At 60.3% G+C, this 26,985-nt stretch overlaps 2 protein-coding genes, 1 long non-coding RNA gene and 1 other non-coding gene across 9 annotated transcripts in view; 2 read left to right on the top strand and 2 right to left on the bottom strand.

The window, feature by feature from the left end:
* SDHB (succinate dehydrogenase complex iron sulfur subunit B) overlaps nucleotides 1-1,227 on the top strand; it is a 31,180-nt gene extending 29,953 nt beyond the window's left edge. The window contains exon 8 of one of the 2 annotated variants that reach the window (XM_053207820.1): nucleotides 699-1,227. In XM_053207820.1, coding sequence (XP_053063795.1) covers nucleotides 699-728 — 30 coding nt within the window. In that variant the 3' untranslated portion in view covers nucleotides 729-1,227. Of the gene's footprint in view, nucleotides 1-146; nucleotides 369-698 lie in introns of those variants that run through there. The other variant, XM_027060295.2, reaches the window with a different exon arrangement.
* Nucleotides 1,228-6,238: 5,011 nt separating this feature from the next.
* Nucleotides 6,239-25,496, top strand: ATP13A2 (ATPase cation transporting 13A2). Of its 5 annotated transcripts, none has more exons than XM_027060289.2 (29): nucleotides 6,239-6,460; nucleotides 12,961-13,055; nucleotides 13,157-13,339; nucleotides 13,691-13,749; nucleotides 13,918-14,032; nucleotides 14,294-14,373; nucleotides 15,568-15,645; nucleotides 15,826-15,895; nucleotides 16,689-16,796; nucleotides 16,886-16,952; nucleotides 17,027-17,158; nucleotides 17,980-18,135; nucleotides 18,611-18,721; nucleotides 18,808-18,854; nucleotides 18,939-19,127; nucleotides 20,019-20,225; nucleotides 20,658-20,753; nucleotides 20,840-20,999; nucleotides 21,109-21,229; nucleotides 21,374-21,498; nucleotides 22,208-22,368; nucleotides 22,493-22,609; nucleotides 22,735-22,814; nucleotides 23,127-23,279; nucleotides 23,368-23,464; nucleotides 24,280-24,503; nucleotides 24,586-24,737; nucleotides 24,825-24,994; nucleotides 25,088-25,496. In XM_027060289.2, exons 1-29 carry the CDS (start codon nucleotides 6,451-6,453, stop codon nucleotides 25,220-25,222), a joined length of 3,498 nt encoding a protein of 1,165 aa, XP_026916090.1. In that variant the 5' UTR covers nucleotides 6,239-6,450; the 3' UTR covers nucleotides 25,223-25,496. The 5 variants fall into 5 exon arrangements, with proteins under 5 accessions (XP_026916090.1, XP_026916089.1, XP_053063767.1 ...); XM_027060288.2 differs by having other exon boundaries at nucleotides 16,662-16,796; nucleotides 23,127-23,258; XM_027060287.2 differs by having other exon boundaries at nucleotides 6,240-6,460; nucleotides 16,662-16,796.
* LOC128312716 (uncharacterized) lies at nucleotides 11,891-13,265 on the bottom strand. The gene is made up of 2 exons (XR_008292391.1): nucleotides 13,128-13,265; nucleotides 11,891-12,857 (listed from the first exon to the last, which is right to left on the bottom strand). It is a non-coding gene; the product is annotated as an uncharacterized LOC128312716 (long non-coding RNA).
* On the bottom strand, nucleotides 12,738-12,871 carry LOC113599679 (small nucleolar RNA SNORA16B/SNORA16A family). The gene has a single exon (XR_003420593.1). It is a non-coding gene; the product is annotated as a small nucleolar RNA SNORA16B/SNORA16A family (small nucleolar RNA).
* Nucleotides 25,497-26,985: the final 1,489 nt, after the last annotated feature.

The following is a 26,985-nucleotide window of genomic DNA, read 5'->3' as shown; positions in this document are numbered from 1 at the left end:
AGCCCCAGCCCCTGGCTTTGAAAGGATGAGATTCGCATCGCCTTGCTTTGACCCCAGCCCCGCTTGAGGGGGGTTCGCCCCAGGCCCTGGGTTCTTCATTCAGTCTCAAGTACCCTTTGGTACTGATTCTCTTTTCTTCTCTCAAGGGGCTGAATCCAGGCAAAGCTATTGCTGAAATCAAGAAAATGATGGCCACCTATAAGGGGAAGAAAGCGTCAGTGTAACTGTTCCCGCGCTAACCGCGACTTAACCGGCCCAGCTGGACATACTTTATATCCAATTTGAGGTCTTGATTTTCCATGAATACAGCATGTATAATAAAGATTCTAAGAAATAAATAAATGTTATTCTACTTTATTAACAAAAAAGCACGCCTGTTCCTTTTACTTGCTGAAGAGGGATGCACGGGTGCCAGAAGGAAGGGCCCTTATCCTGGAAGAGGGCCCGACCCTGGAACTGAGCCCCTGGGGGTAGGGCAGGGTCCCGGTGGACAGGCCTGCTGGGCCTGGGACTTGTTCCCTTTGCCCTTCCCCCATGGGACGCCCTCGGGTAGCTTCCTCCTCCTCCTCCTCCTCCTCCTCCTCCTCCTCCTGGCCTGTCCATGTGGGGGGGGGGGGGGTTGTGACCCTGCCCACCTCACCCCTGCTGCCTGCAGGAGGGAATGTGCCCGTTCACTGATGGGAGCTCTTGTCCTACAGCCTCCCGGGTCCTGCAGCTTTCAGTATTAGAATTACTTAGAGCCGCGTCTTGCTAAGTCAGTTAGACGCCTCCAGCACAGAGCAATGACCGGGATCAGCTGTGACCTTGAGTTCCACGGCTGACCTCAGGAGACCTCTCCAGGCAAGCACGAATTCCCAACACTGCCACCTTGGCTGTAACGCTCTACCACGAAGGCAGCAACACTCACTGAAAAGACAGACGGTGCCAAAAGTGCGGCAGGCCGGAAACGGAAAGCCCCGCAAACACCCCGAGTCCCACACCGCCTCCCCCACTGACAGCTGAGGCACTTCCTTCCAGACCTTTCTGCCATGACAAATGGGCATACAGAAAGCTTTCCCTTCAAGAATAGAGTGCAGGGGCCCCTGGGTGGCTCAGTCAGTTAAGCGTCGGACTTCAGCTCAGGTCATGATCTCACAGTTCGTGGGTTCGAGCCCCGCGTCGGGCTCTGTGCTGACAGCTCAGAGCCTGGAACCTGCTTCGGATTTGTGTCTCTCTCTCTGTTCCTCCCCCACTCGCACTCTGTCTCTCTCAAAAATAAAGATTAAAAGAAATTTTTAAAAGTACATATATATATATACACACACACACACACACACATACAGTACAATATGGGTCGCCCAGGTGGCTCAGTCATTGAGTGTCCAACTTCAGCTCAGGTCATGATCTCCCGGTTCGTGGGTTCAGGCTCCACGTCCGTGCTGTCAGCACAGAGCCTGCTTGGGATTCTCTCTGGCCCTCTCTGCCCCTCCCCCACATGTGTGCCCATGCTCTCTGTCAAAAATCCCCAAGATCCACAGACTGAGCCAGCCAGGCGCCCCGAGAATTACTTTTCTTTCTAAGGCTGAATAATACTCCATTGTGTGTAGATGCCACAGTTTGCTGGATCCATCCATCCCTCGGCGGATACTTGGTTGCTTCCACGTTTTGGCTATCATCAATAATATAGCAGCTTTCTATTCTCACCCCACAATATATAAGGGCCTCTTTGGTGCTAATAATGATCTGCCTCAGTGTGTGTGTGTGTGTGTGTGTGTGTGTGTGTGTGTGTGTGTGTGTGATTTATTGTCCACCTTAGCCTTTGGAACCACTGGTTAAGTGTTTGGTGGGGCAGGTGCACAGTGATTCTCTACTGCTGCCCATTCGGGCAAGCCCTCCTTACATTCAGCAACACTCCAAGGCTGCTTTTTAACTCCCAGCAGTGAGATCATCCAGGAAACAAAGGCCTCTTGCATCGTGAGGCAGGCAGCCAAGAAAAATGTCTGACTCACCCAGGATGAACCTTTAATGAGCATTGGTGGCTTTGAAAAGGGACAGTTCAAAAGCACTAGTCTTGTCTCCAGCATTACTCATTACAAGAGGCGAGGTGCTGGGGGGTAAAGATGAGCGAGATACGTTCCCTGCCATCCCTGCCAAGATCGCCAAATTAAAACACACACACACACACACACACACACACACACACCCAAAAAAAAAAAACAACACAAACATTGTATTATTAGAAATTCAGAACAGGGTCCTCGCCCTAAAGTATAGCATCTCAGATGCTCGACCACCCCAGTGAGACCACACAGGTAACCCATCCTCTGGTGTTGAAGCCTAAACCCGGAAGTGAGAATTGAAAAACCCCCGGGGCAGCCCCCATACCTTGCATACCGTTGACACCCGATTCAGCCTCGGGGAGGTCACATTCCTTGGATTCATGGATAATTTGACTTTGCTTCTAATATCTAGGTCTGCAGAGAAACACAAGTTTTTCCCACGAATAACATGATGGCTCAGAAAGACGAGCTCTGCCCCCCCAGCTGCTGGTACGAGGCAGTGTCCTGGGAGTTGTCACTGCAAATCTGCCTCAGGGCACGTCAGATTTGTGGCTTCAGGGCACCCCGTCTCCACCGGGGCCAAATGGGAACACGGTACCAACCGAGAGTTGTATTGACTGCTTATTTCATCTTTCCCTGGATTGCATGCAGGCAACTGCTCTATTTTTAACAGTCACAAAGGCTCGTTCTAATAAAAACTGCAGATCTGAGCGGAGAGACGGTAACCTGTCCTTTGTGCTACTTCTGTGCCCCGATTGTGTCCGGACGATGTGCCTTCATCTGCAAAAGTAATACTGTGGAATTCGTCCAGTTTCTCTAAGACTGAACCCAGCCACGTCTTCTTACCTGGTCGTTGGGCAACTTTAACTTCTGTGCCTCTCTTTTCCCATCTATAAAACGGGCATTAACAGCATTCGCCTACTAGAATTGTGGTTCAAGTCTCAATGAGAATAGATGTTAAGTTCTTACTCAAAAAATAAGTATGTGAGGTGATAGATGTGTTAACTCAATGAAGGGAATCCTTTATACCTCAAAAAAGCTGAAAAATTTTTAAATAAATACTTAACATTAGTTTTCAAAAAGATGGGGCACCTGGGTGGCTCAGTCGGTTGAGTATCTGACTTCAGCTCAGGTCATGATCTCGCGGTCCGTGAGTTCGAGCCCCGCGTCGGGCTCTGTGCTGACCGCTCGGAGCCTGGAACCTGTTTCGGATTCTGTGTCTCCCCTTCTCTCTGACCCTCCCCCGTTCATGCTCTGTCTCTCTCTGTCTCAAAAATAAATAAACGTTAAAAAAAAAAAAAAGATAAATGAGAAAGCATCTAGCCTGCGGTAGAGCAAATGCTCCAGAAACACAATTCAACTGATTGGTTTCAACTACCCACGGCATGCAAGGCCCACTCAGTGCCACAGGGACCACACAGGCCTTCTATTCCTGGCCCCTTGGACTTGACGACCCGGGACGTTTCTGACACGCCTGACCAGAGTGAGGGACCTCCCTCCCACTCAGAGGATGGTTTTTCTGGGCGGAACCAACAGTGCTCATTTCTCATGTCCCACTGACCACTCGGTGCAGGGACAGAATGCCACCAACAGACCCCAACACCCAAATTCTCTCTGGCCCTTCTCCTTTTTGCCCAGGAGACTATAAACCAAATTGCTGGAACCCCACTTCATGTGTCTGCACAGCCATCATCTTGTCATGGGTTCTGTCACTAGGTGAGAAAATCCACTTTCATGGCAAAAACCTAGTGAAGCTGGAGAAATTGAGAAGTAAGGCAACGCTCTAGAATCAACTGGCCCAAACTAGTGACTTCTCAATCCTTTGGCCACGCGGACCACACATATTTTATGTCTTTCTCGTCAGTCCCCAAGGGAGCAGCAGCCCTGCAAGGAAAGTTCCTTGATGGGTCCTGACCCACAGGTGCCTGGAGCCCAACCCACAAACCACTCAGAGGACCACACAGGGAGAGCCACTTCCCCAGAGGTAACCCCAGCAGATGGCAGAGACTTCCACATCCTCTGTGGTTTGGGAAGAAGCTTCCTCTGGCTTCCTGCCCCATGAAGGCGATGGGCAGAGCGGCAGGTGTGGCTCCTCCCTAGATGGCCGTAGAGGGTGGAGCCTCTTCAAAGCCAAGAGTAGGAACGGGGCGGGGGTGGGCGAGGGAACCAACTGAGCAGTGCGGTACCCGAGCCCCCTGCTCTTACGAAGCTTCTAGCCCAGCGCCAGGAGCTAAAGAAAGCAACTGGCTTCTACCAAGCACCTGCTATCTCACTTCACCCTCTGAGCCACGAAAGAGGCTCAGAGAGGGAAAGTGACTTTTGTAAGCTCATACAGCTAGAAAGTGCCTGATGTACATCCCAACCCAGGAGAGGTGTCACAGCCCAGCCCCAGCCCCAGGACCACACTGCCTCTTGGCAAGGTCATCCTGGCAGGCTGGTTCTCCACACCCAGCCACTGTGCCTGCTGTCGGGGTCTGGGCTCCCCGGGGAGGATGTCCGTCAGGCATATTGAGCTAAGCCCTGGGGGAGGAACTGGGGACTGTGAGAAGTTAGCCTGCCCGCACTGGAAATGTCATCGGCAGATGACACAGGACTTATCTGAACTGAGTGAAGCCAGCCTCGTCCCCCAGGCGGTCAAGCTGCTAGGCCAGCAGCCTCCCAGCTCGGTAAGTGGCTCCACTGTCCCTCATCTGCTCAGAACTGAACCCTGGAGCCTAGCTGATTCCATACTCCTGCACGTTCTCGTCCCACCCATGAGAGGGTCCTGCCAACATCTGTCCCTTTAGCAAATGGACATATCGAGCTCTTGCTGTTTCAGACACTGTCAAGGCCTTCCCTTCTTTCCCTTCTGGAGTCCATCCTACACCATAAACCCCCATCGGAGCTCTGGCTTCTTCCAGCCCTTTCCATGACAGGCAATTGTTGGAAGTTTTCCTCTGCCTGCCTTTGGCTGTTTCCCGTGTCTGCTTCATTCACCATCGTGTTCCCAGCTTCTAGAACTGCTTGGCACGCCATAGATCATATTGGGTAGATGACAATGGATCGGGCCAGTCCCATCCTTGGCCCCGATATGGTCGTTCCCTGATTTACTCCAGACCCTGGGGGTCTCTGGCTCACCCTCTGCCTTTGGAGGTCCTTGGTCCAGAAGCCACCGACCCCAGGGTCAGGGGACGCCATGTTGGCAGTGTCACAAGCTGCATACAGGTATGAGGCCTCCGTGCGTCCCACTTGTGCAGGTGTATCCGCAGTCATGAGGTGAGGCTTCTGAGGCCTGGGTTGGTTATACCTCCGCTATTTCTCCGGCATTTAAGAGGCCTCTCGTGCATCACTGCAGTCTCCCCGTGCCCACGCCTATCTCTGAGGGGCGTATCTGACCGTGTGAGTCTCTGGGCGGGTGTGTCTTCCTTCTTTGACATTTAGTGAGCCGTGCCAGCTACTGTCCCAAGTGTTTGATGTCTTTCCTCATGTGAGCCTCACAACGCTGTGAAAGCAGGCATCGCTAATGTCATTGCCATCCCGTAGGTTAAAAAGGGAGGCCCAGAGAGTCAAGTGACTTGCCCAAGGTCACCCAGCCTGGAAAAGATGGAGGCCAGCTTGACCCAGGCTGCATAGCCCTTGACCAGTATCTGGGGCCCACTCTGTGCGTGCCGTGCGTTGGTAGGGGATTGTCATAGCTGTGTTTCTGAGCATCACATCACCGTTGCGTATGTGTGTGTTGTCTCTACGTGTCACCTCTGTGTGTGACTCTGTATGCGTGTATCTGAGGTTGTTGTGCACCTGTGTGTTGTTGGGCCTGAGCTGTCCTGTTTCCCTGAAACAGGGCCCTGCCTCTGTATGTGCGTCTGTGTGGGTGCGCCTGAGGGCTGCTGTCCTCTCTCTAAATGTCACACCTCTGTGTGTGAATCTGGGTGGCGTGGGAGGGGTGTTGTGCACTGGTGTTTGTGTGTCTGAAGGTTACCGTCTCTGAGTGTGTGTCCGTGTGTTCACGTGTCTGAGGACTGGCCGTCCGTCGGAGTTCCTGACGGTCCCTGTCGGAACCCACGCCCCCCCCCCCGGCGCCCGCCTCCGGGTCTGTGTATCTCGGGCGGTGGATCCGCCTCTACGCGGGCGGCGGAGGCGGCTCGGACTACAAGTCCCGGCAGCCCGCGCGCGGGGCGGACGTGGGGCCGCAGTGGGCCGGGCGGGGCTTGGCTGCGCGCACACCCCGACTGCGGCACCGTCCCAGCCGCGCCGGCAGCCGGCTCCCGTGCAGGTGCCTCGGACCACCTCGCGCCACCGGACTTCTGTCCCGCACCCCACCCCCCGCCGCCTCCCGCCTCCTGCCTCGCGCCCCCGCCGCGGGGCATCGCGACGCCCGGGCCCGGGCCACGGGCCGCAGCGCCGGGGCCGGCGATGAGCGCGAGGAGCCGGCATGAGCGCAGGTGAGTCCGCGGCTGGGGCCTCCCCGAACAGGGCGCGGTCCCCGGGCCTCCTGGGCCTCCTGTCGTCGCGCCTGCCGTGGCGCGACACCCCCACCGCAGGCTCGCAGGCCAGGGGAACGACCTCCGGAGGCATGCCCGCGCCCATCCCGGCCCCCTCCTGGGGGAGTCGGCGCGGGGACCCTTCCCAGAGAGGCCAGGAGCCCGGGGATGGCGCCGCGCGGAACCGTCGCCTCCCTGCTTTCCAGCAGCCCTGGGCGCTGTGCACGAGGGTGATTGGCGGCCCGCGGGGAAGGGGCGCGGGGAGATGCCCCACTCCCACTGGACTCCCTCCCGCAGTGACGGATGTCCAGGGCGGGGGAAAAGGCCGCATGTATGGGGAAGATGCGTGGACGCCACCGCATCCGGGGCCTCTGGGTGCTTACTCCTCTTGGATGAATGAAGAATGAATGAACGAATGGGGTTGGAGACGCCAGGCTCCCGAGTCCCTGGGTCAGAGTGCCCTGGACACAAAATGCCACTGCTGCCTCAGGCCTCCAGAGGAAGCCTGTCAACACCCCGGGTCCGAGGACCACACCCTGCCTGTGACCCTTCCCAGACCGCGTGTCCCAAGCCCACCCTTTTCTGAGTATAAATTAAATCCCACCTGCTGAGAAGGGGCCCGCTCTTCTCCGGGAGGGGGGAGGTCTCATCTCCATGTCAGTCACTCAGGCCTCAGCAGAGGGCCCACCAAAGGTCGAGCATCCTGTACAGTCGCAGAAGGCTCAGTTCTGGGCTCTCCCTCCCCACCTCCCACCTCTCTCCCCAACCACCGCCCCACCCCACCGGAAGCTGGGAGTGCACGGGGGGGGGGGGGGGGGGGGGCGGTGAGGAAGTGGGAAAGCTGAGGAAAGATACCCTCCGAACACCGGACCCGAAGATCGGATTACTACCAGCAGGCTGTTCCTCTCCCCCCTAGCCTGGCAGAGGAGAGGAGCTTCTGGCCACGGGGGAAGCACAGCGCAGGAGAAGGCAGTGCTGCCGCCCTGGGCCACTGCCAGGTCACCAGCAGGAAGCTGGGGCTTCCGCAGGAAACGAGAGGTTCTCAGATGGCTTTGCAGCCCCTTCACTCTGGAGTGCTGGTGGCATTGCCCCAGGGCTGCAGAGTCAGGCTGGGTTCAAGTCTAGTCTTGACCACCCATATCTGTGTGACTGTGGACATATTCATCAACCTCTGTGTGCCTCATTTTAAATGGGATCCAAATCCATCGCTTTCACGGTGCGGCTGCGAGGATGAGCTAAGAGGAGTGTGTTCCTGCAGACCCACTCGTTTCCAGCTTCTGCCCTTTCGAGCTGTGGGTCTCTGGGCGAGGCATCTTGAAGCTTTGTTCCGCAGTTTCCCCTACTGTAAAATGAGATGATAATTGCCCCTCAGTCACTGTTATTCAGAAGAGCAACCGAATCATCCTGAAAAGTATTCTCATCCCGCGCCGCACAGACCGCTCTGGGCCGGCCTGAGCTGGTGATACTGAAGGAGATCAGGTACTGCCCTGATCCTCCTGTGCCATTCCTGGGGAGCTGAGATGTGACAGGAGATCAACAGGCACTTGCCAGTGTCTTGACAAGTGTCCTGCTGGAGGGAGAGAGTGCCCTAGGCTTGATCTTGCTGGAAGACCAGAGTTTTCTAGGCTAGACTTTTCCATAGATCTGACTTCCTCCTTCAAGCCCCTCTTTCTTTCCTTCCTTCCTTCCTCCCGAGGTTGACTGGGAGAGCATCCCGTCCTGAAAGGAGGGGTGTGTGATGGCACCAGGAAGAACTGCCCAGAGGGAACGGTGTTTGGGGCCTGGGGGAAGCGAGCAAACGAGGGTGGCACAGGGTGATCTTTGGCAGGGCCCTTCAAGACGAGGCCCGTACTTCTGCACCTGGCAGCTGACTGGCCCGGAGGCGGGGGCCGGTGCTGTCATGTCAGCGAGACGTGCAGGCGTGCCTCGGCCGTTCGTTCATTCAGTAAACGGTTCCAGAGTCCCAGCCTCGTGCCAGGCACTATGAGCCGGAGGGGGACGCCCGTGCAGGCCTGATGCTGTGATGGCTGCCAGTGGGTGTGGCTGAGGCGGACAGACAGGACCGGGGAGCGAGACAGATCCTTTCCAGCTGCGACAAGTCGGTGGGCAAACTGCCTCCCCAGGACTCAGCCTTCGCACCTGTTAAGTGGGGTAAATGGCAGGATCGTTGCAGGATGAAACCAGATCAGCGAAGTGACCCGTTCTGGGTGGCCTGGCGTACCGCAGGCTTCTTCCCCATCCCCAGCCGAGCAGTTAGCCCGGAGACGCTGTTGAGTGTGCACCGGGGAGCAGGGGACACTGTGGGTTTCAGACGGGGTGATGGGAAAGTAGAGGGGAGCCTGAGAAAGAGGGCAGAGCCCTTCCGTGGCAGGGAAGCCAGCCTCTGCCACGTGTACTGGCCACGCTTCAGGAACTTTAGACACCCCTGGGTGGCGGCTACTCTCGCTTCCTCATGTGCCAGCTGCTCAGGGTTATGCTCCCAGAGAGGGGCAATGGAAGCCCAGAGAGGTTAAGGTACTTGCCTCACAAAACACAGCTTGCCTGTAAGGGAGCCAGGGGCTCGGACGAAGACAGCTGTGAGGACGGTAGGGCAGTGGTTAAGGGCACGGACCCTAGGGGCGCCTGGGTGGCTCAGGCGGATGAGCATCCGACTCTTCGGTTTCGGCTCGGGTCATGATCGGTTCAAATGCGTCGTTTCCATGCGTTTGAGCCCCACATCAGGCTCTGTGGTGACAGTGCGGAGCCTGCTTGGGATTTTCTCTCTCTCTCTGCCCTTCCCCTACTCACACTGTCTCTGTCTCTCTCAAAATAAATGAATAAGCTTAAAAATTAAAAAAAAAAAAAAAAAAAAGGCACGGACCCCTGCGCGAGACCGCCTGGATCCGAATCCCGCCACTCACCGGCTCTGTGGCGTCTGGGCAACTTACTTCACCCCTCCCGGCCTCAGTTTCCTAATCTGTAAAATAGGGATAAAAGGAGTCCCCTCTTCATAGAGTTGTGGTGAGGAATTGAGTGAGTTAATGTGTATAAAGCCCACGGAACAATGCCCGGCCTGTGTCAACCCCTTATCACCCCAAGATGCTCTCTCTTTCCCTTACAACTCGGACCAGCCGAGATCAACCTTAAAGGAGAAACTCCCCACCCTGCCCCACTCGGGGAGCAGTTGTCTGGCAGAAGAGATGGCTGGGGTTCTGGTAGCAACTGGGACTGTCCCCTTTTGAAGTGGGGTGAGAGAAGACTGTGGTTTTTTGGGTGGCCAAGGACCTGCAAACCCAGCTTGCCAGGCTGTCACTTGCCCCAAATGCCTGCTTCTCTGCCCCCCCCCTCCAGGCCCAGAACCCTAGTGATCACCACCCCCAGGCCACACCAGATAGCAGAGGGCCCTCCACTGTGTGTCGTCTGCAGGCTGCTGTCGGGATGGGAAGGAAGTGATGCTCTGCTAAGCCTCACTCACAAGCTGGACTGGGCTGGGAGCAGAGAGTGAAAGGCACCATCTCAGGAGACCCGGTCTGGGACCTGTGTGAACCCCAGGGAAGAAGGCTGACCTGGCCTCCTGCCCTTCCGGCTTTGAGACTCTGTTGCTGGCCAGACACCCAGACTGTGTGTGTGTGTGTGTGTGTGTGTGTGTGTGTGTGTGTGTGTGTCCCTGTCCCTGAGCTGAGGCTCCATTTGTGTTCTGAGTCAGCCAAGTGGACAGGGCAGGGGAGGGACTGGCTGGAGGTGGGGCTTCTGGGGCTTAATTGGTTGTTGACTCATCAGGTTCAGAGAGGCCTAGGGAGGTGCAGGCCATGAGCCCTGGTCTCTGAAAGTGCCCACATGTGCCCCCAAAACACAGGATCTGGCTCCAGCTTCCTGGCTCCATCATTTACCTAGGGCTCTCTGTCCCTCCGAGCCTCAGTTCCCTCATTTGTAAAATGAGAAAAATGAGTCGGCCTCCTCGCGTTGCTGGAGGGTAAAGGAGCTAATTCATAGGGATGCTCCCAGTGGGTCTTGTCACCCGGGAAGTGCTTATTGGCTGTTGGCTGCTCTTTTTATAGTCATTACCATAGTAATTATTATCGCCGCCGTTACGTGGCGATATGGGGGCTGGGGTAGGAGATCTGCGTGGCATGATGGGGACCCGTGGCCCCAATCCTCAGGGTGTCCTCGGGTGGGCCAGCAGAGGGAGAAAACCCTGGAGTCAGCCTGCCTGGACTTGCATCCCGACGCTACTGTGTACTTGCTGTGTGATTTGGCCAAGTGACTTAACCTCTCTGAGCCTCCTTTTCTTCCATAGAAGGGGGCTAATAATTGAGCTCCCATGGCAGGGTTATTGTGTCAACCATGTAAAAAGGGCCAGGAGCAGAGGGTATGTGTGTACAAGGGGCCTTCGGAGGCGTTGGCTGTTTGGAAAGCTTCAGAAGCCCAAGTGTTTGGGGAGAGAGCAGCTGAGGGGCTGGGGATGTTTATGACAGTGGCAGCGGCCTGGGACACTCTGGGCTCGTTGGTGGAAACTTCTAGGACAGGGCTGTGCAGGGCTCCTCTGGGGAGGGGAAAGGACGGGAGCTGGGGAAACCTGCAGCCCGCCCCACCTGCCCGGCCCTCCCTTCCCTCTAAGCGAGCTTTTCCAGAAGCTCCTGCCATTGCTCCGGCAGGTCTGGGGAGGGGCCCAGGCACCTGCATGTCTGAACCCCACAAAGGCTGCCTGACAGCGGGAGCCGTGAGCCCACCCCGTCTGCAGCCCTGGAACATTCACTGCCTGCCCGCCCTGCCAGGACCACAGCTCTACAGCTGGGGATACAGAAGTAGACAGAATTTCTGCAATAGAGCCGCCTAGTGCTGTTCTCTGAGCCTCAGTTCTCCCATCTGTAAAATGGGGGTGATAGCCCTCCCTTTGCAGAGGTTAAGTAAGGAACCCTGGTAATTGCTCAGCTGGGACACAGCATCCTCTCTTTGCAGCTGAACCCTCCTCTCTGCCCACCCCACCCCCCCACTGGCTGGGCTCCTCCCTCCCCTCACCCCTCCCCAGTTCCCCTTTGCAGTGGAGGCCCCTTTCCTGGCTGCCATCAGAGGCGGGCCTGACGTCTTGGCTTCTCAGCATCTCCTCGCTGCCAGGACTCTCCCGGGCACGGGAGTTGACCAAGGAGGAGCAGCCCTGATCCCTGCCCTCAGCGTGGGGACCAGACGGAAAAGAGGGGCACGTAGCTCCCAGGAAGCTACCAGCTAGATGTGTGAGGGCGGTGTGAGCTCAGGGTGCCTCCCCCCAGGACCTGTCCCCCACCCCATTCTGAGCCGACACCCAGCCAGAGAGAGCCAGACGCACAAAGGAGCTCGACATGGTGAGTGAGAACCAGTAGAACAGCCAGATCACTGCTATGAGATCCGTCAGACCAGTTTATAAAACAGCCATGCTTTTTACCTCAGTCTTTTATTGGTCAGGCCAGGTGCTTATGGGTTCACAGTTGGGAGAGAAACACTAGGGGAATGAGGGGAGCTTAATCACAGACACGGCTTTGTGAGCAGCAGACCTCGCTTTATTATTATTATTTTTTTAATGTTTATTTTTGAGAGTAAGCGGGAGAGGGGCAGAGAGAGAGGGAGACACAGAATCGGAAGCAGGCTCCAGGCTCCAAGCTGTCAGCACCGAGCCCGACGCGGGGCTCGAACCCACGAACCGTGACGTCATAAGCTGAGCCGAAGTCGGAGGCTTAACCGACCGAGCCGCCCAGGCGCCCCAGCAGACCTCACTCTGAACACAGCATCAGCAACAAGCTGGCGTCTTCAGCGTCTTCAGAATCAGACGCTGCCAGGAAACCTGGGGGCAGCCAGGTCCTGAGGGGGTTGTGCTCCGTCGCGGTCCTGACCCCAGGATCCCCACGCACGGAAAGCGCCACTTCACTCACGCCAGAACCTTCGTCTCGCACAGCTGTGACTACAGTTGTCTTGAATAAGCTTATGGTCCGCTTCTTATGCTCCTCAGCATCGAAGGTTTGACTGCCTTTGGTGCTGGTACTGACACCTTAAGCCTTTCAGGGCAAGGGCCCAAAGCACCACACAGGTCCTTTCCAGTACACGTGTCCAGCCTGCTCCCATCTGCCCCTCCAGACGGGTCCTTGGTCTCAGCAGGCGAGTTCTCGAAAGCCTCCTTCTGGTAACAACTATATGTGAGACCCCACCCACAGAACGTTTCTCCTGACCTCTGGAAACATGCCAGTTTTAGCAAAGGACTCTGTACCCAAGAGTTGGCAGGGACAGCGGGGACTGTCTTTTCCCAAAATGTTGCAGGTCAGTTACGGCAAACAGAGCCGTGACCGTCAGGCAGAACAGCCACCTCGGCTCCTTTTTGACCACAGCGGCTGCATGGAAACAGCCGCGGCTTCTGTAGGGGCCACAAAATGACAATGCTTGTTATGTTTAAAGAAACAGGAGCAGGAGGAGCCCCCCGCCCCCCCGGCCATGACCTCTCTCCTTTGTGCCCACAGACAGCAGCCCTCTCGTGGGCAGCACGCCCGCCGGTTATGGGACCCTGACGATAGAGACATCTGTAGATCCCCTCAGCTCCTCAGTTTCATCCGTGGTACGTGGGCGGGTGTGGGCAGGTGGGCCCCCCAGACCCCCTGGCTCCTCCTCTAGCCCGCCCCGCCCCCACCTCGGCCTTCTCTGTCGGCGTCTCCGCAGAGGCTCAGCGGTTACTGTGGCAGTCCATGGAGGGTCATAGGCTATCACATCGTGGTCTGGATGATGGCAGGGGTCCCTTTGCTGCTGTTCCGCTGGAAGCCGGTGTGGCGGGTGCGGCTGCGGCTCCGGCCCTGCAACCTGGCCCGCGCCGAAACACTCGTCATCGAAATAAGAGACAAAGAGGTGAGTCCCGGCCGGCAGGGGCAGAGGAGAGGGTGGGGTGGGTCTGGCACTGGAGAGGCTGGCGGTGGGTCAGGGTCCGATGCAGGGGGAGGAAGGCGATGGATCCTGCTCGGGTCCTCAGCCCGATCCGGCCCCGGAATCTCTGTGGGACCTTACACAGGTTGTCCTTTCTGGACCTCAGCTTTCCCGTCTGAGCAGTGGGTAGAAGGGACAGGTTAGGTGGCTCCTGAGAGGAGGATCATCTACGTCCTTGATCCCTGCCTTCTCCAGCAGGGGCCGCAGGGTGGGCAGGGTGGGGCCTGGGAAGGGAGGAGTCTCCTCTGGGACCAAGTCCACACCTCTGCGTTCCAGGATAATTCGTGGCAGCTGTATACTGTGCAGGTGCAGACTGAGGCCATCAGTGAGAGCAGGTGAGGCAGCCCATCACCCTTCCCAGAAGCCCCTGCTCCCCACCGGCCTCCTCCCACGAAGGCTCTGACCCTGGTGCCGTGCACCCCAGGGAGGGACCATGGCTCCGTGGGGATGGGGCGGTGCTGGAACGTTCCAGAGTGCCGCGGTAACCCCCACACCCCTCCCAGCCTGGAGCTGCCTGCCCAGGTCCAGGCGGAGGACGGCCGGAGCCAGGCGGCTGTGGGGGCAGTGCCAGAGGGTGCATGGAAGGACACCACCCAGTTCTGCAGGAACGAAGAGGCAGTGAGTGGACAGCTGGGTCCGGACAAGTCCTTACCCGTCCCTGGGCCTCACTTTCACGCTCTATACAGCGATGGATTGGACTCCACGCTCCCCAGGCACCTCCGGTTCCATTGTCCCAAATGCCCCGGATGCCGGCTGAGCACCTTAACACATCCAGGCCTCCCTCCCTCTTTCCTGTGACTCTGGCCTCTCTACCCCTGCCCTCCCCACCCCCCAGCTCCTCTTGGGGCTGCTTTCCAGCCTCTGCTCTCTCCCACGCAGCAGCGGAAGCTGCGATATTACCTCTTCCGGGGCCAGCGCTACGTCTGGATCGAGAGCCAACAGGCCTTCTGCCAAGTCAGGTAGGGGTCAGGGCCGGCGCGCACACACCGATGCTGGGCTGGGCGGGAGGGGTGGCGTGAGGTGGCCCGGCGGGCTCCCCGCAGCTCTGTGCCTTGGTCCCCTGCGGCGTGAGCGAGTCCCCGAGCCTCTCCAGGCCTCAGAGTCCCTGTAACCGGGACATGAAGAGAATCCATGCCTCCTAGGGTTATCTTGAGGGGGAAATCTGTAAGCTTCACGTAAAGTCTGGCTCAGCCTCGGGCCAAGGGGGTGACACCAAATCAGACCTGAGGCTCTGGACTGGGACCCTCCATTTGGGGTCTCGTCCCTGCTCTGCCACCTACTTGAGAAATGGGAGCTCACAACACATCTTCAAGAGCAGGGAGCTTGTGTGGAAGGTGATCCCGGGGAACACTGGGGGGTGTGGGGGGAGCAGGAGGTATCATAGGGAGCTTGGTCCCCTTGGGGATCTTCTCGAGCCAGTGTGGAGCCCGGGGTGCCCTCACCCGAGGAGTGAGGAGGCTGGGGGTACTTCCCATCATCCCCCCACCCCCGCCCCACCCGTGTTGGCGGCTGGCTCCTGGCCACGGACGTGAATTCCTTGGTGCTTCCCGGCTCGCGGTGGAGCACCCTCCTGCAGCCAGGAGCAACCCGCCAGCGAAGACAGGTGTTTGCAGTGCCAGCTGCGTCTGCAGAGGTGGGCACCCCGCGGACGGGGGGACGGGGCCAGCCTCTGCCACAGGACGAGAATAGCACAAATGGCTGACGTGTTCGTCACGACGTAGGTGCCAGGGACTAGCCACGCGCTTTGTGTGGCTTCTATTTTATTCCACCTGTAGCCCTGTGAGGCGGGTGCTGTCACCATCCCCATTCCGCAGGGGAGGAAACTGAGTCACAGAGAGGTTGAGTCGCTTGAGGAAGGCGTCATCATTGTAAATGATACTCCTGTCACTAAATAAGAGTGGTTCTTGTCGCTATTAAATATTATCAATCATCTCTCTTTGTTCTTCCTCGGCGAGGTAGTTTGGGGCCAGTCAGAGGGATGGAAGGAGAAAGTTAAGCCCAGAGTTTGTGAGGGACCTGCCTCCTCCTAGGAGCTCAGTGGGCCAGAAGGGACCTGGAGCCCCAAGTCCCTGGCCTGCACGGCGCCCGGGTCCCATCACCCATCCGAGTCACACACCGCCCCCCCACCCCCCCCCCCCCCCCCCCCCCCGCAGCCTGCTGGACCACGGCCGCACCTGTGACGACGTCCGCCGCTCCTGCTCCGGCCTCAGCCTCCAGGAGCAAGCCGTGAGGTGGGTGCTGCCCTGGACCAGAGGTTCCCTGCGCTCTGGGGACCCCTGTCTTGCTCCCCTGAGTGTGGCCTTCTCTGGGCCTCAGTTTCCCTGGCTGTGAGATGAGGACCTCTGTCGCCCTTGGAGGATCCGGCCGCCACTCCCCCCCTCCATCTTTTGTCCTCGGCACTTCTCTCGCAGGAAGACCATCTATGGCCCCAACGTGATCAGCGTGCCGGTCAAGTCCTATCCCCAGCTGCTGGTGGACGAGGTAGGACTGTCCCTGGGCCTCGCCCCAGCTCTGGCCTGGATGGGCTATGTGACCCTGGCCGGGCGCTTGGCCTCTCTGGGCCACTTTCCAGTGGCAGACCAGAGCAGCCGTCCCCTTCTCCACAGGGGAGAGTCATCTCAGACCCAGCCCCATCAGCTCAGGGCCAGGAATTGGAGGCTCTGATCCAGGCTGAGGCTGGGAAGAGAGGCCCGGAGGCAAAGCCACAGGGGCTGGGCTTCTCCTGTGGGTGAGAGCCGTGACTCTCTGTGCTTAAGCCGCTTTAACCGTCTGGCAGCCGTGGAGTAGGGACACTCGGTTCATATGCAAAGAACCCAGGCTTCAGAGGGGTGACATGGCATAGGGGACAAAGGGATCCCTCTGAGGGATCTGAGCCCTCTGAGCCAGAGGCAGACGCCCCTGAAGGGGGACAGACTTAAGGAGTCTGGCCCGGTGTAAACCCCAGGCAGCCACTCGGGAGCTGTGTGGTTTGGGGCAAGTGACTTGACCCTACTGTGCCTCAGTTTCCTTGTCTGCAAAATGGAGTGAGGGTAGCATCCACCCTGTGGAATTGTCATCACCACCGGATGGTACTCAGACGAGGCACTTAGCAGGGGCCTGGCATGGAAATGCCCGCGTCCTCCCTAGAGCAGAGAAGCCGGGGGCTCGAGAGCTGTCCGGATGGGGCTGAGCAGGGAAACGGCCCCGCCCAGGGCTGCGCTGGCCCGGGGTCACGGGCCCTGATGCTGCCTCCCCACCCCTCCCCCAGGCACTGAACCCCTACTATGGGTTCCAGGCCTTCAGCATCGGGCTGTGGCTGGCGGACCGCTACTACTCATATGCCCTTTGCATACTGCTCATCTCCACCGCCTCCATCTGTCTGTCGCTCTACAAGACCAGAAAGGTGAGTGGTGTGAGGGGGCCGGGGCGGGGCAGGCAGGTCCCCAAGGGGGCCACCGCCCACCCACTCCCCACGTGTCCCCCTGCCCGCAGCAAAGCCAGACTCTGAGGGACATGGTGCAGCTGTCCACACGGGTGTGCGTGTGCCGGCCCGGGGGAGGTGAGCGCTGGGGAAGGGAGGGGGGGCGGGGGGGCGCCCTGGGCCGTGCTGAGACCCCCTCTGCTTGCCCACAGAGGAGGAGTGGGTGGACTCCAGCGAGCTGGTGCCTGGAGACTGCCTGGTGCTACCCCAGGAAGGCGGCCTGGTGCCCTGCGACGCTGCCCTGGTGGCTGGGGAGTGCATGGTCAACGAGAGCTCTCTGACAGGTCAGCCCTCCGGGTCTTCCTCCCGTGCCAGCAGGCCCCTCTGCCCGCATCGGGGACATTGAGGTTTTTCTTTTGTGCTCAAGTCACAACCCCGGGGGTCGGGTCGGCATTTGCTAATCCTACACGCTCAGGCACTCAGTAAGAGATTGACCCTTGGGGCACGCCTGGGTGGCTCAGTCGGTTGAGCCTCCGACTTCGGCTCAGGTCATGATCTCACATGTGGGTGGGTTTCAGTCCCGCGTGGGGCTCTGTGCTGACGGCTCAGATCCTGGAGCCTGCTTCGGATTCTGTGTCTCCCTCTCTCTCTCTGCCCCTCCCCTGCTTGTGCTCTCTCTCTCAAAAATAAATGGACGTTAAAAAAAAAAAATAAAAAGATTACTACTCTGCCGGACAGCATGCTCGGGGCTTTGTAGAGGTTTAGTCCCCACGCCCCACCCTGTGGTTTATTGGCTTGAGTTATAAAAGGAGTACAGCTTGTTATAAAATAATTCCAGCAGAATGAGAACATCCTCCCCACCCCCTGCCCCCCCACTATGTGGACACGAGTGCACACCCGCTTTCCCGTGTTCCCCGCGGGAGGGGTCCCGGTACCTGGCTGGCACACAGCCTTCCAGGGTTGCCTGGCTGTGTCTTTTAGGTCTTTTGCCCTCTCTCAGCCTCAGTCTCCCTCTGTGTAAAATGGGGGCAGTGGTTTCTGCACACATGGTTCCCAGAGTTAAATGAGACCTAGGGCTTTAGGAAACAATTCTGTGCTTCACTCTGGTCGGCGGGAAGGAGTGGCATGGGACCCCCTCACCAGCTTCGTACCGCGTCCCTTCCAGGGGAGAGCGTTCCAGTGCTGAAGACGGCCCTGCCGGAAGGACCGGTGCCCTACTGCCCCGAGACCCACCGGCGGCACACGCTCTTCTGTGGGACCCTCGTCCTGCAGGCCCGGGCCTTTGTTGGACCCCACGTCCTGGCGGTGGTGACTCGAACAGGTGGGAGTCCGGGACGCAGGGAGGGATGCTGGGCTCGTGACACCGGGCAGGGCGGGGGCCATCTCCGCTGCTGTCCTACCATGGGACCTGAGACAAGTCCCGCTGCCAACTTGGGGTTGGCTGATGTGGGCAGGGATGTGGCCAGCGAGGAGGAGCCCACCCCTCCAGGAGGGAGCAGCCCCGTACGACGCCGGCAGGTTCTTGTCGTGTGGGAATGGGACCCGGTGTCACCAGGTCTGAGTGTTTCAGCACAAGCCACATATCTGAATTTTAAGTGAAACCACCCACTTTATAGATAACTGTCCATTCATTCCGGTTTTACTGAGCCCTGTGAGCGCCGGGCCATCGCGAGGAACCCCAAACTGGATGATTCCTAATCCTGGGAGCACCACATCTCACAGCCCCCAGGCGCGGTGGTGGAGGGGAGGGGCCGAGAGGACCCGTCCTGACCCTCGGCCTCCCCGGCTCCCCCCAGGGTTCTGCACAGCCAAAGGGGGCCTGGTGAGCTCCATCTTGCATCCCCGGCCCATCAGCTTCAAGTTCTACAGGCACAGCATGAAGTTTGTGGCCGCCCTCTCCGTCCTGGGTGAGCGTCCCCCTGCATTCCCCTCTGCTGGTGGGACGTCCCAAATCCCGTCCCAAATCCCGCTGAGTCCCTTGCTGTCTCCCCAGCTCTCCTCGGCACTATCTACAGCATCTTCGTCCTTCACCGCAACCGGGTGAGTCTCGGGGCGCCGGGTGGGGCCCGGCAGCGGGGACCCGGGGCCGGCCTGGCCCTTGGCGTTCACGGTGCCTCCCGCCAGGTGCCTCTGAATGAGATCGTGATCCGCGCTCTGGACCTGGTGACGGTCGTGGTGCCCCCCGCCCTGCCAGCCGCCATGACCGTGTGCACGCTTTACGCCCAGAGCCGGCTCCGGAGTCAGGGTATCTTCTGTATCCACCCGCTGCGCATCAACCTGGGGGGCAAGCTCCAGCTGGTGTGTTTCGACAAGGTGGGGGCCGCAGGGCAGGGGGCCCGGGCGCCACGGCCAGGCCTCCGCACCCGTGTTTCATTCGGCAGCGCTGACCAAGGGCCTGCTTGGTGCCAGATCCTGTCCTGGGGAGGAGACCCTTAGAGATACCACCCCCCACCCCCCACCCAGGTCCCAGCCGCGTCAAGCTCACGGCCTGGCGGATGAGCTGTCCGGGATCATTCAGGCTTTTCCCCCGTATTGCTCTCAGCGCTGAGCCCCAGCAGAGACCCCACGGCGATGTCCCCCCACCAGAAAGCACAGAAAGCTGCAGATGAAGTGATGGGCTTGGGGAGGGAAGTGAACGGGGTAATGGGACGGGTGCTACTTGAGGTCACTCCCTCAGGGAGATGGCAGTGAGGAAGTCTTCTCTGGGAGGCTGTGCCACTGGGGCAGGGCCGGAGGAGCTGAGCAGACCACGTGCCTGAGGCAAGAGGAGCAGGGGGGAAGGGGGCAGGGCGAGATGGGGGGGCGCCCTGGTCGTCAGAGGCTGGTGAGCCCCGTGGAGGAGTTTGGACATTAATTATTCTGAGGGCACCGGGGGCCGCAGAGGTTTTAAGCTGATCGTGTTCACAGAGCTCCCCGGCTGTCCCTGGGCCGCGGGAACACAGCCTGGGGCGTGCAGGCTGGCGCCTGCCTCGCTCATCCATTCAGCAGGTACACCGAGCGCTGCGTGTGGCAGGGCCCCTTCCTGGCACTGCATCGGATGGGTGATAGGGTCGCAAAGGGGCCTCGGGTGGGGACCCGGAGGCAGTGGTGCCAGACAGAGGAAGTGGGGGCTGGGGAGGGCGACTCTGGGGCGTGGACGCCCAGCACAGCCGCACGCGGCTCAACCCGAGGACTCACCGCTGGCCTGCCCCTTGCCCCCTGCAGACGGGCACCCTCACGGAGGACGGCTTGGATGTGATGGGCGTGGTGCCCCTAAAAGGGCAGGCGTTCCTGCCTCTGGTCCCGGAGCCCCGCCGCCTACCCGTGGGGCCCCTGCTCCGAGCGCTGGCCACCTGCCACGCCCTCACCCGGCTCCAGGACACCCCGGTGGGCGACCCCATGGACCTCAAGATGGTGGAATCTACTGGCTGGGTGAGGACTTCAGGTGGCATCCAGTGCGCCACCGTCATTAATGACGATGTGGCCAAGGCCACACACGAGCACCCACTGTGTGCCAGCGCTCCGCTGCACAGGCCTTGTCTCGGGCTCCTCCTGTAGCCCAGGAAGGAAGCTTCAAACCTGCCTCACAGGGAGGAAGGACCGGGCTGAGGGAGATTTGGAATAACTTGTCCAAGGTCACCCTGCAGCTTGTAAGTGGCAAAGCCAGAGTTTGAACTTGGGTCCATCCGACTCCAAAGCCCGTGCTCTTGACTTCCCGTTCCGTCCAGTCTCCCGTGGAGGAAGTCTTCCTCGAATCCGATCTGAATCCCGCGCCGCCTCCCTCCGTGGGCCAAGGATTGGCCACCCCGGGGCCAAGCCGGTGCCCAGCCTGTCAGATGCCAACCTTCTCTGCCCGCCTCGCAGGTCCTGGAGGAGGGGCCGGCCGCAGACTCGGCATTCGGGGCCCAGGTCCTGGCGGTGATGAAACCCCCGCTTCAGGAGCCCCAGCTGCAGGGCGTGGTGAGTCTCGGGTGTGCCTGCGGGGCGTGGGGCAGCCGGGGTGGGCCCCACAGGCCAGCCCTTCAGCCGCCCCTCCGACTCTGCAGGAGGAGCCCCCGGCACCCGTCAGCGTCCTCAGCCGCTTCCCGTTCTCGTCAGCCCTGCAGCGCATGGACGTGGTGGTGGCGTGGCCGGGGGCCGCACAGCCGGAGGCCTATGTCAAGGGCGCCCCTGAGCTGGTGGCAGGCCTCTGCGACCCCGAGACAGGTGCAGGGGGCGGGCCACCGACCGGAATGGGGTGGGCACCCGGCCTCTGCCCCTGGCCCCGTCCACCCCCTCCCCCGCCAGCCCGGTGACACCTGCCTGTCCCTGGCAGTGCCCACGGACTTCGCCCAGATGCTGCAGAGCTACACGGCTGCCGGCTACCGCGTCGTGGCCCTCGCCAGCAAGCCGCTGCCCATCGCGCCCAGCCTGGAGGCCGCTCAGCGACTGACCAGGTGGACCGTCCCCTGTCCCGCCCCTTGGGGACTGCGCACCAGGCCCAGGCGTAGGCAGCGCCCTGGGAAGGTGTCCTTGCCCGGTGGCTGGCAGAGGGGCCTTGGCCACCGCCTGACCTCTGACCCAGCTCTGGCACCCTCCAGGGACACCGTGGAGCAGGACCTGAGCCTCCTGGGGCTGCTCGTCATGAGGAACCTGCTGAAGCCACAGACCACGCCGGTCATCCGGGCTCTGCGGAGGACCCGCATCCGCACCGTCATGGTGACAGGTACCCCGGGCAGCAGGGCCTGGGTCAGGAGGGCAGAATCTACCCCGTCACGGGCAGAGGGAAGGGCGCGCCGCGTCCCTTCTTTTCGGACCCCCGCTTCAGGCCGGGGCTTTTTCAGACGTTTCGTGGATCTTCACAACGTCCCTCCCAGGGGGTAACTGTCCCTCCATTCGATGGATGAGGCAGGCGAAACTCGGGGGAGTAGAATGACCTCCAGAGAGTCCCGGGGTGGTGCTGATCAGCCTGGGTTCCAGCCCGGCTCCAAGTCCCGAGTTCCAGCTCCACCTGTAGGAAATGGGGGAAGTTATGTCAGCCTCGAAAGTGGTGACGATATCATGGAGCAAGGAAGGAAAGACTCTAGCCAGGGCAACACGGAGGAGCCCAACAGGTCTGCGTCCTCGTCCTGGTCCTCCCCACCCTCGCATGCACACACTCGCACGCACGGACACCTGCCAGCAAGGTCCGGCAGCACCAAGTAGTGTATGTGGAACTTGAAACCCGGGTGCCCAGTTTCCCCTAAGCCCTTCGATACCTGGTTTTCTAGAAGAGGAAAGTGGGGTTCAGAGATGTTGATGTACCTGCCCGAGCTCACCCAGCCAGCCGTGATAGACACACTGTGTCTGGCCTCAGTTTTCCCATCTGTAAGTGTCAGGGTGAGGACGGCCCCCCAGATAGCACCTGGACCCTGACCTTGTCCCCACGCTCCTAGGGGACAACCTGCAGACGGCCGTCACCGTGGCCCAGGGTTGCGGCATGGTGGGCCCCCAGGAGCGTCTGGTCCTCATCCACGCCACCCCCCCCGAGCGAGGCCAGCCTGCCTCCCTCGAGCTCCTGCCACTAGAATCCTCCACGGCTACGAACGGGGCTAAGGTGAGGCTGAGCCGGGGTTCCGGCCGCACACCCCACCGATGACCCTGCCCCTGCATCACCTGACCCAGGCCCCGGCTCTCCGGGGTGGGCAGGGGAAGCTGAGCGGAGCTTCCTGGGCCCCCAGGATCTTGGCCAGGCCGCAAGCTGCACCATGGAGCCAGACCCCCGACCCAGCCACCTGGCCCTCAGCGGGTCCACCTTTGGTGTCCTTATGAAGCACTTCCCCAAGCTGCTGCCCAAGGTAGGGCTGCCCCCAAGCCTCACCCCTGGTCGCTCTACGCCTCCCCATGTTCTCCTCCCTCCTCGTGGCTCTCCCGCCCCCACCCTACAGCTGCCCCAGCCTCCCCTGTCTCCCTGTGCTCTCAGGTCCTGGTCCAGGGCACTGTCTTTGCCCGCATGGCTCCTGAGCAGAAGACAGAGCTGGTTTGTGAGCTCCAGAAGCTTCAGTGAGTACATGTGGGACCTGCAGGGGGCAGCTGGTCCGTGGTGGTCGTGGTGGTGCATGAACACCTCAGGCATTAAGAATGATCCTCACCCTCCGGGAAAACCCAAGCAGGCTCTCCTGGGTCCATGATGCCGGAAGCAGTAACTGCCCCTATTTGCTGAGCCCCTGCTGTGTGCCGGGTGCCATGCAGGCAGCAGGGACCCGGCCAACCCCGCCTTCTGCCAGCAAGCCCATGGGAGGGGACAGGGGTCACTTCACAGACACGGAGGCGCCTCACCGGCTCCGGCCATTCCTGCACACCTCTCTGCGTCAGGTACTGCGTGGGCATGTGTGGGGATGGCGCCAATGACTGTGGGGCCCTGAAGGCGGCCGACGTGGGCATCTCGCTCTCCCAGGCCGAGGCCTCTGTGGTCTCGCCCTTCACCTCGAGCATGGCCAGCATCGAGTGTGTGCCCATGGTCATCAGGTGAGGCGGGCAGGGGCCAGTGGGCCAGGGCTCATCAGGGCCCGTCGGCCCAGCCCGGGCCCCCTAATGCCCATACCCTGCTACCTAGGGAAGGCCGGTGTTCCCTCGACACGTCGTTCAGCGTCTTCAAGTACATGGCTCTGTACAGCCTGACCCAGTTCATCTCCGTCCTGATCCTCTACACGGTGAGTAGTGATCTTGCCGCCCAGAGCAGGCCCACGGCCAGGACGCTTGGCAGCGTGGCTGGGAGCCCAGCGGGTTCTGGAATGGACGGTGCGGCCTCCCATCCTGCCCTGCCGCGTTCTGGCTGTGTGGCTTGGACGACTCCTGAGCCCTGGGTCGCACAACGCCGAGCTCAGCGCCCGGCACACAGTAGGTCCACAGAATGAGGGCGGCTGTCCCGTGCTGGCGTTTCACGCCTGCCCTCCGGGAGCTGCCATGCCCGAGGGAGACTGAGGCAGAGTCCAGGCAGGGACCGAGGCAGGCGTGGGACGGAGAGCCAGGGTCGCTGTGCCACGGATCCACCTGTTTCCCTGCTTGCCCTGGCCGAGACCTTGGCTGTACCCGTCACACCCTGCCCGGAGGGGTATCTCCCCGCTCTGCTCTGAGCACACGCAGCTCACCCCCATGGAAAGGAGGTGACCCCACCAGGCAATGCAGATCTCGTACGAGCCTCTGTCCCTGTGTCCACCAGGACCTGCGTCCTCTACGGGCAGAGCCGCAGCACCCCCTTCAGCCTGGGAGGGAGCTCCCCGTGGGTAGGAGGAACCTGCCCTCTCAGATTTAGGCCCCCCCAGCCTTCTCCCTCAGACCGGGAGAGGGGCTCCCCGAAGGCGGTGCAGTGTCTTCTCCATCAGACTAGGCGCTTCCCGGAGGCAGGAAGGCGCTGCCTCCCCATCAGGTTTTGGGTGGAACGATTCCCTTCCCATCGGACTCGTTGGACGCAGGTCTGGTGCCCCCGCTGCTACCTGCCCCTCTGCCCTCCCTCCCCTGCTGGCAGATCAACACCAACCTGGGCGACCTGCAGTTCCTGGCCATCGACCTGGTCATCACCACCACGGTGGCAGTGCTCATGAGCCGCACGGGGCCGGCGCTGGCGCTGGGGCGGGCGCGGCCGCCGGGGGCCCTGCTCAGTGCGCCCGTGCTGAGCAGCCTCCTGCTGCAGGTGGCCCTGGTGGCCGGCGTGCAGCTGGGGGGCTACTTCCTGACCGTGGCCCAACCCTGGTGAGTAGCGAGTCCGCCCCCCAATCCCAGCCCTGCCCCCTCCTCCACGCTCGTTCCCTGACCCCGGGCTTCGCGCCCCCAGGTTCGTGCCCCTGAACAAGACCGTGCCCGCGCCAGACAACCTGCCCAACTACGAGAACACGGTGGTCTTCTCGCTGTCCAGCTTCCAGTACCTCATCCTGGCCGCCGCTGTGTCCAAGGGGGCGCCCTTCCGCCGGCCGCTCTACACCAACGGTGCGGCCGCGGGGCGGGGCGGGGCGGGGCTGGCGTGGGTGGAGTGGGGAGGGGCCCACCGGCCTGATGGACTCCCTCCCCCTCTAGTGCCCTTCCTGATGGCCCTGGCGCTCCTGGGCTCCGTCCTGGTGGGCCTCCTCCTGGTCCCTGGCCTCCTGCAAGGCCCGCTGGGGCTGAGGAACATCGCTGACACCTGCTTCAAGCTGCTGCTGCTGGGCCTGGTGGCCTGCAACTTCGTGGGGGCCTTCATGCTGGAGGTGGGGCGCGCCCTGGGTTGGGGCTGGAGGGGGGCGCTTTCAGGGTGGGCTCGGCCGCGGCTGTCCCTCCCACCCTCTCCCTGTCCTCCGCAGAGCGTGCTGGACCAGTGCCTCCCGGCCTGCCTGCGGCGGCTCCGACCCAAAAAGGTCTCGAAGAAGCGTTTCAAGCAGCTGGAGCGGGAGCTGGCCGAGCAGCCCTGGCCGCCGCCCGCCGGGCCCGCGAGGTAGCGCGGGCCCGTCCGCACACCGGACGCCGATCTCCCTGCCTCTGAGCCACCGACTGGGACCCGTCTCCGGAGACGCCACCGCCGCCGCTCGTGCAGCCCGGAGGCTGGCATGTGTCCTGCTCCTGCCCCGGGTCTGCCCGGCCCGGCCTTCCCTGCCCTCGGCCGGGGAAATGCTGTCGTCCCCAACGTCAGACCTCCCGTGTACACATGATAGCTACCGATGCCCCCAGAGCCTCTGTCAGTGGAGCAAATAAAGTCATGATATTTTCCTGGCACGGCCGTGGCTGTCTCCTACGTGGTACTGCTGACCGGGTCCCCGGCTGGGAGCCCCTGGCACGTGTCCGCTCTGAGCACCTCAGGTCACGTTGGGCGACTCCCCTCTCCGGGCCTCCGTCTCCTCGTGGGACAGTAATGTTTTCAGGTTGAGCAGCGCCTGGTCCTCCGTTAAGCATCTGGGGTTTTGTTTTTCTCTTTTTTTAAAATGTATTTATTTATAATAACGAGTGGGGAGGGGGCAGAGAGGGGGAGAGACAGAATCCCAAGCGGTCTCCGCACCATCAACGCAGAGCCCGATGCAGGAATTCGGGAACCGTGAGACCGTGACCCGAGCCGAGATCCAGAATCGGAAGCTCCGAGGCTTAACCGACTGTGCCACCCAGGCGCCCCTCTGACGAGCATTTTGTACGCATCGTCTTTTAATCCTTACGACTGCGGCGTCTGATTCCCCTTTTGCAGATACGGAGACTAAGTTTCAGAGGTCACACAAGTTGCCGGAGGTGGGGCCAGATCGCCTTGACTCCAGTACCCGCTTGCCACGCTCCTGTGCCAGCGCCGAGGGGGCATTTGACTGAGGCAGTTCCCTCCTATCCGCCCCCCTCCCCCCGCATCCTGGGCCGTGTTTGTGGTCCAGGCTCTGAGCCCACGTCTCCCAGCCCGAACCACGTGCACTGTCCCCCGGGGAAGGGTGGGTGCTTCTGACCTCATCCCATCAGTGGGACCCTGGCCAAGCCCCACTCTGGAGATGTAACTCGGTCATCCGAGTGCTGGGCAGAAGAGAGCGGGAAAGAAAGACTGCTTCCTGCCCTCCAGAAGCCCCCCGCCGACCTCATTCCTGGGAGTCCTGGGACCATCCCTGGCCTGCCTTTTCAACCGAGTAAATGTTGAATCAAACTGAGCAGAAAGGATGTGGGGTGTGAAAAACCAATTTTCTTTTTTTTTGGAGTAGAAATTTGTTTGGTTTTTTTTTTATTATTCTTTATTTTTGAGAGAGTGAGAGAGAGACAGAGTGAGAGCAGGGAAGGAACAGAGAGAGAGGGAGACACAGAATCCAAAGCAGGCTCCAGGCTCCCAGCTGTCAGCACAGAGCCCGATGCGGGGCTGGAACCCACAAACCATGAGATCATGACCTGAGCCGAAGTCGGACGCTTAACCTAAGACTGAGCCACCCAGGAGCCCCTATTTATTTTTTTTTAACTTACATCCGAGTTAGCATGAAAAAGCAATTTTTTTTAAATTTTTGTTTAACGTTTATTTATTTTTGAGACCGAGAGAGACACAGCATGAACGGGGGAGGGTCAGAGAGAGGGAGACACAGAATCGGAAACAGGCTCCAGGCTCTGAGCTGTCGGCACAGAGCCCGACGTGGGGCTCGAACCCACAAACCGTGAGATCATGACCTGAGCCGAAGTCGGACGTTTAACCGACTGAGCCACCCAGGCACCCCTTGAGGACTATCTTTAATCAGTCATTTTTTATAAAAAGTGA

Source organism: Acinonyx jubatus, chromosome C1 (assembly GCF_027475565.1).
Source record: "Acinonyx jubatus isolate Ajub_Pintada_27869175 chromosome C1, VMU_Ajub_asm_v1.0, whole genome shotgun sequence".
In the NCBI taxonomy this organism is placed as follows: Eukaryota; Metazoa; Chordata; class Mammalia; order Carnivora; family Felidae; genus Acinonyx; species Acinonyx jubatus.
This window is presented reverse-complemented; position numbering and strand designations above follow the sequence as displayed.

Bases quoted from the DNA above. Each gene is read 5' to 3' on its own strand.
- ATP13A2 (XM_027060287.2), top strand. The intron at 13,056-13,156 runs GTACGTGGGCGG...GCGTCTCCGCAG, and splicing joins GCTCCTCAGTTTCATCCGTG to AGGCTCAGCGGTTACTGTGG. The intron at 23,280-23,367 runs GTGAGGCGGGCA...CCTGCTACCTAG, and splicing joins TGTGTGCCCATGGTCATCAG to GGAAGGCCGGTGTTCCCTCG.